Below are 14,235 nucleotides of genomic sequence, written 5' to 3' on the forward strand. Positions count from 1 at the left end.
AGTTTGATGTGTTTTTGAGTTTCTTGAAGGGAGAAGGACCTAGAAGGTACAATTATTTTGATGACCAAGACACTTAATGCAATCAACCCAGTTTGCTCAAACTTTTGTGACCTCTTCTAATTATAAATTTAAAGAATCATGTAGTGGCTTTTCATGACCCAATCCTCAGCTTTGCCAGATTTTTGTGTTTCTGGAATGACCAAAGATAATTGAAATAGGGGCAATTCAATTATGAGCAATCCATGTCCAACATGGCCTTTTCTATTCCATATTGATTCTAGAGAACTAAAATTTATAATTTCATCTGCTTTCTTTGTATGATTTGGACCAACTTTTAAATGAGAACAATACTGTTGTTCTTCCTTGTCATGACATTCTTTTCCCAACTTTGTTGTTCATACTTACGCATTTTATAGCCTTTGACAGTACAAGCCAGGCTGAAAGCTTGGATCAACCAACAACTATTTTTAACCAAGTACTCAATATATCCACATGCTCCTATCTGAAAAACAAATAGGAAAGACATATTTTAAAACTCTATAACCAGTAAAAATTTTGATGTTTTGTGATTTTAATATGTGCAAGAATTCACAAAATATTACTGTCAAATGGTTATGAGTAGAGAGTTTCTAAAATTTCAGTCACTGTGGGTTAGTGTCCACTATTGCTTCCAAATTATTATTTGCTGTTAGAAAATGAAACCTAGTGAGTAAAGGAAGATTCTTTAGCTGAATATTTTCTGTTATTGGATCCACTGCTCTTTAAAGTGAAAATGATGGGGGCCTGGAGAGATAGCACAGCGGCGTTTGCCTTGCAAGCAGCTGATCCAGGACCAAAGGTGGTTGGTTCGAATCCCGGTGTCCCATAAGGTCCCCTGTGCCTGCCAGGAGCTATTTCTGAGCAGACAGCCAGGAATAACCCCTGAGCACCGCCGGGTGTGACCCAGTGTAGATGACTACACTGAAAACTATCATAACAATGTGAATGAATGAGGGAAGTAGAAAGCCTGTCTCAAGTACAGGTGTGGGGGGCTGGGGAAGAGGGAGATCCGGGAAATTGGTGGTGGGAATGTTGCCCTGGTGAAGGGGGGTGTTCTTTACATGACTGTAATCATACAACTACAATCATGTTTGTAATCACGGTGTTTAAATGAAGATAATTAAAAAAATGAAAATGATGGACTATCAGAGAAACCAGCTATACGTGATGATAAATAGTTGAACACCAAATCCAAGAACTTTGAGTTTTGATATTTTTTATATCAGACAAATTTAATCTATGCTTTTTACTATTAAATAGTCATAAATATAAGGTGCATGATACAGTTTTTTGACTAGTCATAGTATACATTTTGGAGGGGATGTTTGGGCCACACCCTGTGATGCTCAGGGGTTACTCCTGGTTATGTGCTCAGAAATTGCTCCTGACTTGGGGGAGCATATGGGACACTGGAGGATGGCTCATCCTTGATTAGCATGTGCAAGGCAAACACCCTATTGCTTGCGCCATTGTTCCAGCCCCTAGTCATAGTACACTTTTTAAGCCCTTTGTGGAACCAGTTTTCTTAGTAAAGAAATCTATTTTCATAGGTTATCATACAGTTATCTCAAAACAATGATATTAAAGTTAAGTCTACATCTTAAGGGAGGAAATGTATAAGTATTTGTCATTATGAGCTGCATAATATATAAAAGTTATATATGTCCTGAGAATTTGTGGGATAGAAACTATAGTTAAGATTTGCTTTAAAATCATCACAATAATATAAAAACTTCTATCAGGAATGCTTTGTAAATTAATGTTTGTTATACAAGGTCATGATTTTGCTTAGGTATTCTAGGTGATGAATATCCTGTCTTATTAGACTTCGTGGGTATATTTTCCAAGTCTTTTCTGGGTTTAACTGGTAATGATATAAGAAAATATGCCCTCAAATTATCAAAGAAAGGTATTAAGCATTCTGTTTTGTTTGCTTTATTATTTTGTGATAACCATCAGAATATATCATGTTATAATTATAGGTAGACCTATCTTTTCTTTTTAGAATGTGAGTTCCTTGAGGGTCAAAGACAAATATTATTTATTTCTAGCTATTCAAGAAATAAAACACCTAGCAAAGAATAGGTGTGAAATATAAATTTATATAATGAATGAATAAATCATGAATCAATGGTTTTTTTTCTGTCATACATTTTCAGCAATGTGTGATTGGCCTCTGGCAATAGATCCCTCACCATCACACAGACTCTAGAATGAACTGTGATTCTGTTGTCTTACCTCATATAATTTCAAAAACTCTCAATAGTACCCTAAATACAGAGAAGTATTGTTGAAATAAAATTGATGAATAAATTTCTATCATCTATAAAATTAACATTTCAATGGACTATAGTTAAATAAATTATTCAAATTTATGACTCTATAGACTTGACTTTCCAAGGCTCTGAAAACAGCAATACACATGCCAAAAATAATAAATGCTTTCATAGTTGAATTGCCTGGTGAGCTCAACTTTAAATAGCTAGGAAGGGAGAAAGCAGGAAATCATTATATCACTCTTCTTCTAATGCACTATCAGCTATAGCCTTTAAGTAGCAAGGGATTAAGGTAGGGCCCAGTTAGAGCTTTCTTTATTAACCCCATCAGCTCAAGAAAGGGTTTAATTTCCTGACATAATAAATAATTTAAATGCTTTCTCTGTGATTTAAAAAATAATGTGACTTTGGGATTACTAGTGGACAGTTTTAGTTATCTGCAAGGCTAGAGAAAAGTTCCCACCCTAGATTGGAAATTTAATAGTACACCAAGCAAACTCTGAAAAGGAGAGAGGGGTCTGAATCTTTTATTATCCCTCCATTATTTTAATTGGGCTTTTATCAGAAAGTTTATGCCCCTTGGTTTTCCTCTACCCACATCTCATGGGTACATAAAACTTTGTACATCTATAACTTATTTGATCTCATTCATCACTTCACACAGTTTCATAGAGAATTATGCTCACTTAATTTTATATTCATGTAGTTTTTTTCTAGGTAAGAGAATTAGCTTTAGCCAATAAGGAAAGGATTTTGAGGAGATTCAATAACTGATTCAGCTCAAAAAAGGACAATTTGTAGAAGACAATATGTATGAGTCATGACAAATTATTGCTCAGGAGAGACAAGGCTTTAATTAATAACACATTTCAGGATTGGTATCTGTAAATGCATATCCTCTTGTCATCTGACCTTGAAATACTAGAAAGGAGCAAACAAGATTCTGCTTAATATGGCACAACTAAGTGGTCATTTGAATTTTAAATATGTAGCTCTTATTTGGGGCTTTTAAAAGAGCAGAATGATAGGCAATGGGCTTTTAATAACCACTGAATGGGCTGTTTACTCTTGCACTAAAACCACAAATGTGTTACACAGTGTGAGCTACTTACTGAAAGTATGTTTTTCATTGTGATCACAAAAACATTGTATGCAATCAGCCAGTCCCAGTAGCGCAGGATGCTCTTGATGGGTTTCAATAGCAAGTCACCCCCAAAGAGCAGGAAGTAGAAGCAGGCTACCAAGTAGCCCATGCAAAAGATGCTGATCCTGGTTGTCCCAGTGATGAAGATGATGGTGAGGACAAACCAAAAGAGGTAGCTAAAGATGATCACTTTGGACATGTCTAAGTAAGACCTGGAAAACAACACCAAATCATCAAAAACCACAACTACAAAGGGAAACAATTAAGTTGGGAAATTCTACTTCATTAAGGGAAAATTTTTATTGTATACTTTGCCTCTATATGAAAGATCTTTTTTTTGTTTGTTTTGGGGTCATTCCAACAGTAATCAGGGCTTATTCCCGAGTCTGCATTCAGATATCCCCTTGGCAGTGTTCAAGGACCATATGTAGTGCTCAGGATCAAACTCATGGTAGCTGCATGCTAAGCAAGCATTTTTCCTTGTTTTGTTTTGTTTTTGGGGTCACACCTGGCAGTGCTCAGGGGTTACTTCTGGCTCTATGCTCAGAATTCGCTCCTGGCAGGCTCAGGGGACCATTTGGGATGCCGGGATTCGAACCACCGACCTTCTGCATGCAAGGCAAATGCCCTACCTCCATGCTCTCTCTCCAGCTCCAAGCACATTTTTTTGCTATACTATCTCCCTAGCTCCCCTGAAACACTTTTCAAATTATTCTTTGAGCTCTCAACTTATCTTTAATTTAACATTGGTCAAAGGAAATCATAATCTCCTTAGAAATGGATGAGTAGGTAAACTGTGAAAACACTGGGTAAAGTTTACCATCATGAGCAACATTTTCTGGCTTCTGTTTGAATATTTCAGTCTCTTTTTACTTTTTTACTTTTTTTACATGAATGATTGCATAACAAAAACAATTCTAAGCTACAGGTATACAAGAATTGTTAGAAAAAGAATCTCTTCAGTAGAGTACAACTTAATAAGAACAACTATAGATGGAGCTGGAGTGGTGGTGCAAGCAGTAAGGCATTTGCCTTTCACACACTAACCTCGGACCCATATGGCCTCCAAGCCAGGAGCGATTTCTGAGCACACAGCCAGGAGCAAATCCTGAGCATCACCGGGTGTGCTCCCCTCCACCCCACCCCCCAAAAAAAAAAGATGTTTCAGAGATTTTACTGGTGGTCAAAATGTCTCACTGCAGATGAAAAGTTATTTGGTCATAGCTGTCACTGGGTCTTATAGTCTGTCCAATATCTTGCCTTGCACGACCCCAGCAGTAAAGATTTCTTTTTGAGGAGCCATTCTTTCACACTGCTCGAAGGTGAAACAGCTTTCAGGTCTCTTTCATCATGCATCAGAATGACTTCTGGGAGTCTCCCATGGGTCACTGATACCTGACAGAATCTGTATCTAGAAGTCACATCCCATTCACATTTAGAGTTTCTTTGGGAGATTTTACTTTGTTTCTCTCTGAGTGCTGCTAAGGCTTACTCTGGGATCTCTGCTCAGAGGTCACTTCTGGTGGGACTGGGAAGCAGGACCAATAAGTGTGCAAGAGATAAAACCCAGATCTGTGTGCAAGGTAAACACCTTATTTTCTGTACAGTCTCTTTAGCCCCAATCAGGTAAGGCATTTCTTGAATGGCTTGTCATTTTGTAGAAGTTGAAAAGGTAAAAAATGGAAGTCTTATTATCCTTATATTACTGTTTGGTATCATACTTTGTATAAAAAAAGAGCCTTCAAATCAACATCTTGGATTATTTTAAAGCAAATTTGATTATTGTTTTTTCAGAGCATAATGAGAGCCTAATTTTTAAATAAAAATAATTATTTTATTTATCTATCTATCTACCTACCTACCTACCAATCTATTTATTCATTGTGTCATGCTCGGCCCTGTTCAAAACTTATTTCTGGCCCTGATTTTAGAGATTATTCCTGACAGGGCCTGGCATACCAAATATAATATTAAGGTTAAACCTAGATTGCATGTATACGAGGCAAATTTTTTTACATAATGTGCTATCTCTCTGGCCCTGCATCATGAGATTTTTATGCTGCCAAGAGGCACTAAAGAGCATAAGCATTCAGTATTGCTTGTGTGGTTGATTAGGTTTAAATCCTTGCTCAGTTGTTCTTATAAATGAGAATTGTAATATTATAACTTATTGTTTTTGCAGTTATTGATAATAAGCACATTAAAATAAGATGACTACATTTATGCAAATTACTTGGAGGTTCTAGTATATAGTAAGTACCAATATCTGCTAACTATTCATATAACAGGCACTTTGGGCCAAATACTGTAAGTGTGGGGAGTGTAGACAAAACCAAACTTAACTTGGAAATGGATATGACCTTAGTTAAAGGTGATAGGAAACTCTTAAATGAACAATTCTAGATAGGAAGTGGTTCAGCATTCTGCATCATGTAGATACAATGCTCCACTGATTGGAAACTGAATGGATCATTTAAACTTATTTAATAATAGGATTTTCAAAGACAAGTATGCTACTTAAAATTCATACTGGACCTCCACAACTATATTAAAGGGTAGAGGCTGGCTTTTGAAAGGTTAAATAATTAGTCCAAAGTCGAAAAGCAAGTAAAGAAGGTACAAACAAACCATTACCAATTCAACAGACTCCTACTGCCAGAGGCTGAGTAGAGTCCTTATGGCTTTAAAAGATGAAAATTCTGTCTGGGAGCTGAATGGGAGCACACAATCCATAAACGGCATCAGACAACTATGAGGGCTTTCAAACCCAAAAGGGGATGAGGAGGAGGATAGGGAATGAGAAACAGAAATGAAGAGCTTGATAAAGGATGCGGTGAAGCAACAGGGATCAGGACAGGGAAGTGAAGGAAGAAGAGGTGGGCATAGGAATGAGGAGGAGGGACAAGTATATGAACAGGGATACAGACATATAAAGATGAGAAATCTCTGGGAATCTAGAAAGAATTATGAGTATACATTTATGTCTGTATGAAAATGAAGGAAATGGAAACAAATTACAAAGATATACTGGGCCCGGAGAGATAGCACAGCGGTGTTTGCCTTGCAAACAGCTGATCCAGGACCAAAGGTGGTTGGTTCAAATCCCGGTGTCCCATATGGTCCCCCGTGCCAGCCAGGAGCTATTTCTGAGCAGACAGCCAGGAGTAACCCCTGAGCACTGCCGGGTGTGGCCCAAAAACCAAAAAAAAAAAAAGATATAAAATGTACAATATATGCACAGTAAATGTAAAATAAACCTGTACGATATATGTACAAAAATGTACAAATATACAAAGGTATAAAATGTGAGAAAACAGAAAAGTCCCTCTCCTAACTATGAGCTCCTTCCTGACCCATATTCATTTGATCTTATAGTCACCTCAGTTTTGGCAATTGGTAGAAACCTATTCTCTAGCGGAAATGCACACACCAAAGTGCCTACAATGCTTATGCGGCTGCCATACCTGCAGTGAATGAAATCTGGCACAGGATTATGTTGGCTGAAGGAAGCTGCATCAAGGTTCATGCAAATTTCAACATTGTCCCCTGCCATGATTCGCACTGCAGCCTTATTTTCATCCTCAAAAATCTGCCTTTGCAAGGAGGCACAGAGAAGCAACATGAAGTCATCTGGCAAGACAAAGATAAGATGATTACACCACCTTCTGCTCTTCAGGTCCACACAACGTAAGCAACAGTCCCTGCATATAAGTTATTCCCCAACTTCTAAGGGAGTCATTTATCCAAGTTCATGCTATTCTTGGATCTTCTTCTTGGATCACACTGTTGTGGCCTGCCCCTATTTTTACCCACTATGGTGGATAGATAAAATGAACTAACATTCTAGAAGGTATGCACAAGAGAGAGTCACTGGGTTTTATCTGCATGTGGATATAGGTCATACCAACTATATTTATGACTGAGATGAGTGTGCTTATTTGTATTTCAAGCAGGCCTTTGGACATTTTGTCATCTCTGATTATTAACAAATGACAGATATATGAACTTAAGTTTCCCTTTATCATCCTCAGACCACTGTGCACTTAGAACAGGATAATTCTCCTAGAGCATAAATAACCATGAAGATATTTTAAAGGAATAGAAGATATACTAATTTATGGTATCAGAGAGAAGAGAAAGCAGCCAGATTGGAACAGCTTCATGGACAGACTCTTAGAAGAGTCAGGCTGACCTCCATTACTAAGATGCTTTGTTGTGTTCTTTCAGTGAAACCAAATTGTGTTAAGCAGTTGATTCTTTTTGTTTCTTTTTTTTTTATGGTATCCAGCACTACCTGTTATGAGTTGAGCTCTCTAAACTTTGAAACATCAGCCTGCATTGTCTCCTAATGAAGGATGGCCAGCATCTTCCTAGCTTTTGATTCAGTTTGTCTGTGGAAGTGGCCAGAAGCAAGGTATTTACAAAATGCAAAGCTCTAATTTCTGGCCTTACTTCTAGAAGTCAGATATTTCTGGGGAAGTAAGGAGGTGGGGGACAGGCAGGAGTGTTCAGAAGTGAAATTGTGAGCTCTTTCTAATGTGTTTTAGATTACTTTTGCAAACACAACCAGGCAAGTAGAGCACACTAATGACTTTGCGATATTAATGCATCAAGGCAAGCCTTTATATGATTCTAAAGTGCAAAGGAAGAAGCAAAGGTAGTGATGCATAAGGCATGAAGATGGATTAGAAGATATAAAAGCAAGCATAATTCTCTGTGACCACAACACTTACAAACGAGAAAAACGGGGTTAGGCCGTACAATGAAGTCTGGGAAGTACAACCACTTTATGATGTTGTCATTGAAGTTGGCATTCTTGAATCTCCATGGGTAATCTACAAAGAGAAAAGTGGTGAAGTGCAAAATCAATATACTTCTTGGATAAACTTCCCACTGTCCACTCTGTCAGGTGCACTTTTAGAGCAGCTGGCTTTGAGGAAAGGAAACACTCACCTTTGCAAGGGGCAGGCGGGATACCTATACAGACAAAATACTGGAAGGTGATTATGCATGCCAGGAAGCAGCAGTACTTGGGCCAGACCTCTGCAATGGCTTTTCTTCTGCGTCGATACAAGACACCAATCAGCCAGCAGGCATGAATCATGGCATAGAAATCCATTCGCTGACCGATTACATTAACTGACATTAGGAAACAGGTCTACATAAGGATGAAAAGAGACAAAATATTGTGTTTTCAGGGATGGGATGTAATGTCACTCTTAGCCCATAAAAAAGACCTGTATTGCTGAGGGTAGGCCTATTTGCATATGGTCATCAAGCCTTGCCTTTGAGATATGACCTTTGCAGTGAAGACAGAAATATTGTGCAAATTACTTCCTTGGAAAAGATTGACAACATTGCTGTTCATGGCAGTCATTTCAACCTGTGTAGAGAACTATATCTATGATCTCTTCATGAAACATCTCTGTTCCAAAATCAGTCTTTTAAGACACAGACACTGCTATAGCATTTCATAATAAAACAGTTCATTCTGATTGGAAGTTACAATCTTGAAATTCACAACACAAAAGGAAGATTTACTACATTTTATTCTTAAGCAATAAAATGCAGTGACAAATGATATACACACATCTATAAGGTCAGAGATCTCAGAGAGCCAAGTTCACTGCTGTGGAGTAGGGATCTTGTCTTCTGGTATTAGAAAAGGTTCACATTGGACAGTTATCCCATAGCAGAAAATCCTGCTCATCCGAGGCAAGATGTCATGGGACATGTAATGAAGTCCCACTTGCCCAATGACCAAGAGCAGCCAATAGCATTTTCACAGAAATTGAATGACAATATCATACAAGGAAACTCACCTCCAGACCAAACTTGTAAAAGAAGTAATTTATGAAATATTTGGCACAATTAATAATTCCATCATCTAAATGAAGTCTTGTGATGTCATGAAAGATGGTTTTAGACACAGGGGCTGTGAGGTTGTTTCGTCCTCGATAGTATTCCTGATGGCGGTAAATTGTAACCTCAAAAGCCAGAATGGCCAGCATTAGGAGATTGTTCTACAAACCAAGAAAACATAGTGTATGAAACCAAAAGCTTGATAACAGATTCTTCTCTATATTGAAACATCTTATTTTTTTTTTTTGCTGTTTATTGGGATGAGGCTGGATAAAATCCTACTTTTATAAAATATAGCCATGGGAACTTAATATTCATTTTTCTTGTTTAAATTGTCTTCTTTATGTGAGCAAGAATAATTTCTATAAGATATGCTCTTTAAAATAAATTATTTCTAAATCTAGTATGTACCCTTTAAGATTGAAAATAAATAGAATATAGACAGTAAAACTTTTTGTATCACTATTCTTAGTTATCATAAATAAGTAATAACTGTTGGCCATTTGGTATACATTTTACCAGGTTCTCTTTGTGTTAAAGAAAACTAGATATAGTGCTTTAAAATTGACTTTCTTTGTTATACATTTGAAGCAGCTCTTAATATCTGCATTATCTACATGTCTCAATCTTTACAATATTTCAATAAATATATTTCATATACTTTATTCAATGAATCACAGACCACTCTTTTTTTTAGCACAATACAATATTTAGTCATTTGTTTTAAAGATGATTTCAAATGCTATATGATAACATGAAGTTACTCTGGTTTTTGTTTTTGTTTTTGTTTTTTTGGTTTTTTTTTTTTTTTTGGTTTTTGGGTCACACCTGGCAGCGCTCAGGGTTACTACTGGCTCTATGCTCAGAAGTCGCTCCTGGCAGGCTCGGGGGACCCTATGGGATGCCAGAATTTGAACCACCGACCTTCTGCATGCAAGGCAAATGCCTTATCTCCAGGCTATCCTTCTGGCCCCAATATGAGGTTACTCTTAAAAATAGTTTAGGAGTCTCAAAGGAAAAGATTCCAGATAATAACCATGCAGAAACACTAAGCATAATAAAGCTTTACCCTTAGGTAGACTAGCAAAGGAGAAGACTTCCTCAAGCCAACCCACTCTGTTGGATCAATAGGAGCACTGTAGAGTAGAGACATGTTCAGCTGCTTTAAGGGTATATTTGTTTGATTTTCATTTGGCTGAAAGAAAAAAAAGGGAATAAAAATTTACCTGTTGGTAAGGAGAGTTCAAATGATTATAGCTTGAGCAAAGGGAGGAAGAGCAGGGAAACCTTATGTCCTGAAGAGACTGTATCCCAAACCAGGTTAGAACAAAGCCACTCTGGTTAAGGCAACTAAGTAAGGCAGAATGTGTTAGGTAATTAGACCCCCTAGTATCCATGTTGCTTCTTACAAGCTGGTCAAGAAAATACCCCCAAATCTGAGGCTCACCAAGGAACAGGTAACCGAAAAGTTCTCAGGATTAATGGTTTGAAGTTGGTATAACATTTTGCAGACAATGATCACACATGTCCAGACAGTGCAGACACTTGAAGCCAGATGACGAAGTTTGGCATATGGCAGAGCAAATGCCCAAGAAATTAAAAACACGTAGTTGAACAGAGACACCTGAAAACATGAAAGTAGAAATGTGGACAAAAATACATAATGTGGCATGATATCCATAACATATGACTGTACAATTGATATTAAATTAAGCTCAGGTCAGCAAAGAATTAGTCCCTGTTATATGCAAGACATTGCCCTAGTCTTGCCCTAGAGAATTACCTGTCTTGTATGACAGACAGATATATAACTAGATAATGTTCAAAAGGTTTAAACTATAAATGTTAATGAATAGGTTCCTTTGATGGGGTCCTTGGACCAATATGGGAATTCAGAACCATTTTCTGGGAGATGTGATATATGAACTGAGTCTTGAAGAAAACATACAACTTTCCAAGGCAAGAAAGGTGACAAGTGCTGTCTAGATAAGGGATCTCATCGTAAAAACAGGCAAAACAGACAATCAAAAACTCTGGACTTAAAGTAGTAAATTTAGTAGTTAAGTGAATCTGAAGTTAAGTGAATTATCATTTGATAAGATTCTTTGTCAACCATGCTATGAAACATGAAGAGATACACAGCAGTAGGGTATTTGCCTTGCACACAGCCAATCTAAGATGTAAGGTGGTTCAAATCCCGGCATCCCATATGGTCTCCCAAGCCTGCCAGGAGTGATTTCTGAGCACAGAGACAGGAGTGACTTCTGAGCGCTGTTGGTTGTGACCAAATATATGTATGTATATATATATATATATCTGTATCTATATATAGATATATATTGGATTTTATCATTGACTAGCTTGGTGGGGAAAACATAGAAATGAATCTATCCCAGGCTTTGGGTCAGAGCTTTGAGAGGATTATAGTATAACTCTAATTACTAATATTCTGAAACATTAAATTTAACTTAATTAAATTTTTTGTTTTTGAACCATACCAAATGGTGCTCAGTGTGACTTATCTCTGCACTCTAGAATCACTCCTGGCAGTGCTCAGGATACCATATGGAATGCTGGGGATCCAAAGTAGGTTGCATGCAAGGCAATTACCATACCTATACTACCTCTGCAGACATTTAAAGGTTATAGTACCCTATGTGTAAATTTGGAATGATTAGTTGTTATAAAAAATATAGGCAATGGTTCACAGACTTACTTTTATAGAGCAAAGACTATGTGAATCATCAACTCAAAGTAGTTGAGAAAAATAAAAAATACAGGAAAATAATCTCTTGAATAAACCTAATGTCCAAATAGTAGATTAAGCAGTTTTTGGCTGAAATATATTTCTCTTCTTCTTAGAAGAGAAGATACCAGTATATATGTATAGCCATAATGTTTAAATATCTTGTTTCAGGAAATCCAATAATAAGCAATCTGAGCTTTATTAAAATTTTTACTAACTTCTTGAACTTAAATTTAGTAATATAATATACACTTGAATATTCCATTTTTCCTCAGGGAATACAGGGGACAGATTCTCCAGTACAGAAGTACTTGTCTCACACAACTTCAGAAAAGACTAGGTGAAAAATGCAACACCAGGAATATGACTAACCCAATTTAGAACCAAGCCAGTAGCTTAGTTTGCCTTTGTGGTCTTTCCTTCACCTCAAGGCAAATATACTTTGATTTTCAGTGTGATACAGTTTAAGTGTCTATTTTTGAGCATTGATGCTCTACTGAAGTCATGATCACATTCAAATCTATGACAATAATGGGCCACTGAAATAAGACTAGAACAATGACACTCTGATTTCATTTGTTCTGTTGATGCAACACACATTCACTTGCCTCTTTCACTGTAACCCAGATAATGTATGATGAGACGATTTTGATGATGTGCAGTTCCAAAATCCACCACACGAATACCTGTAACTTGTGAAAGCACTCCAGGAATTTTAAGAAGAGCACAGTGAGGCGGTCGATCACCAAGTGCCATTTGTTCCTTAAATCTGCAAAATAGTAAATTTAATCAAGAGTATTAAAAAGTTTAATGTTGTAAACCTACCATGTAATTTATGATTTAAACATGATGCTGCAAAAGAGTAGTAGTCAGTGAAGTCTAAGTATAAAACCTGAAGGAAAGTTGTTTCAAGAATACCAGGTCAGGGGGTCAGTGGTTAAGGCACTTGCCTTGCACATGGTTGACCTGGGTTTATCTCTTGCATCATCCCATATGGTCCCTGGAGCCTGCCAGGTGTAATTTCTGAGAACAGACTCAGGAGTAACCCCTGAGAACTGCCAGATGCGGATCAAAAACAAACAAACAAACAAATAATACCAAGTCATAGGGTGATTCTGACATTTTTTTACTGAAACTCTGAGGTTACATTTATCCACAGTTCATTTAAATGAGTCCAAGGACCTTTTGGTTTATTTGTTTTTTTGGATTGAGCTACTATTATCATCCAATTTCCTAGAAATAGTATTAAGTAACAGAGGTCCCTTGAAACAACTTTCCCTAGTCCATAAGTACTTTAATACATGCCAGTTTCTTTTAGGAGCTGAAGGGGAGGATTGACTGAGCAAACATTGCTGACCAGGAGCAAGCCAGACAGCATTGCTGCCAAGGGCAAGAGTCAGCCTCTCCTCCTTACTTAGCATCATAAATCTGCAGCATCAGAGGGGACCTAAATTCCACTCAAAATGCAGCTGGACTCATTCCAATTATGCACATATATTTATTGGGTTGATAATTTTATTCTTTCAAACTGTGCTATGAAGTAATATTTTGTATATGTGGACTATTGTGTCTAGAAAGTGTGTCCTGATTTATTTGAAAGAAATCCTGATAGGACCGTTGTGGTGAATGAGCATGTCACCATATAGGTAGATAAAAACTTACCAGCCAGAGAATCAAGGAAACCTAACTCCCTATGAGCTTCTTCTAAGGCTAGGATGGCTGTAATATCATACATACTTATGAAATTTTTGGTTTTAGTTATGGCAAAAAACACTTTTTTTTTACAGAGAGGGTCAGATGATGATCAATTTAAATATTTTGGTAAGAGTGGCACTATTATTTGCATTTATTTGATTTGGGCCACATTCAGTGGTGCCAGGGCAGAGCAGGGAACTATTTAGGTGCTGGGAAGCCAGGTTGACCACATGCAAGGCAAATGCCATATCTGATAATTGATCTGGCACTTTGAGCATACTATACAAGGTGGGCTGGCAGTTGTGGACAGGAAAGTACAGTAAAAATTCTGGTGGGATTTATTAGAGGAATCTTCCACCTGTACTAAGGATATCCAAGTCCTGCACACATGGTTCCACAGAGTTTGGTTCTCTCTTATCCTGAGAAATGCATATGGTTTGGATATGTAGAATACATTCCTGGGCCTCTTCTGG

General features: G+C 37.3%; 1 protein-coding gene across 2 annotated transcripts in view; it reads right to left on the minus strand.

Annotated features, from left to right (window-relative positions):
- PIEZO2 (piezo type mechanosensitive ion channel component 2) overlaps positions 1-14,235 on the minus strand; it is a 441,513-nt gene that overhangs the window by 77,913 nt on the left and 349,365 nt on the right. For both annotated transcript variants that reach the window (XM_049769937.1, XM_049769936.1), the window contains 9 exons: positions 12,676-12,836; positions 10,769-10,945; positions 10,391-10,516; positions 9,282-9,482; positions 8,413-8,617; positions 8,193-8,294; positions 6,924-7,089; positions 3,428-3,671; positions 406-502 (listed from right to left, as the gene is read on the minus strand). In XM_049769937.1, the coding sequence (XP_049625894.1) occupies positions 406-502; positions 3,428-3,671; positions 6,924-7,089; positions 8,193-8,294; positions 8,413-8,617; positions 9,282-9,482; positions 10,391-10,516; positions 10,769-10,945; positions 12,676-12,836 (1,479 nt within the window). The remainder of the gene's footprint in view (positions 1-405; positions 503-3,427; positions 3,672-6,923; positions 7,090-8,192; positions 8,295-8,412; positions 8,618-9,281; positions 9,483-10,390; positions 10,517-10,768; positions 10,946-12,675; positions 12,837-14,235) is intronic.

Source organism: Suncus etruscus, chromosome 3, assembly GCF_024139225.1.
Source record: "Suncus etruscus isolate mSunEtr1 chromosome 3, mSunEtr1.pri.cur, whole genome shotgun sequence".
NCBI classification, from domain to species: domain Eukaryota; kingdom Metazoa; phylum Chordata; class Mammalia; order Eulipotyphla; family Soricidae; genus Suncus; species Suncus etruscus.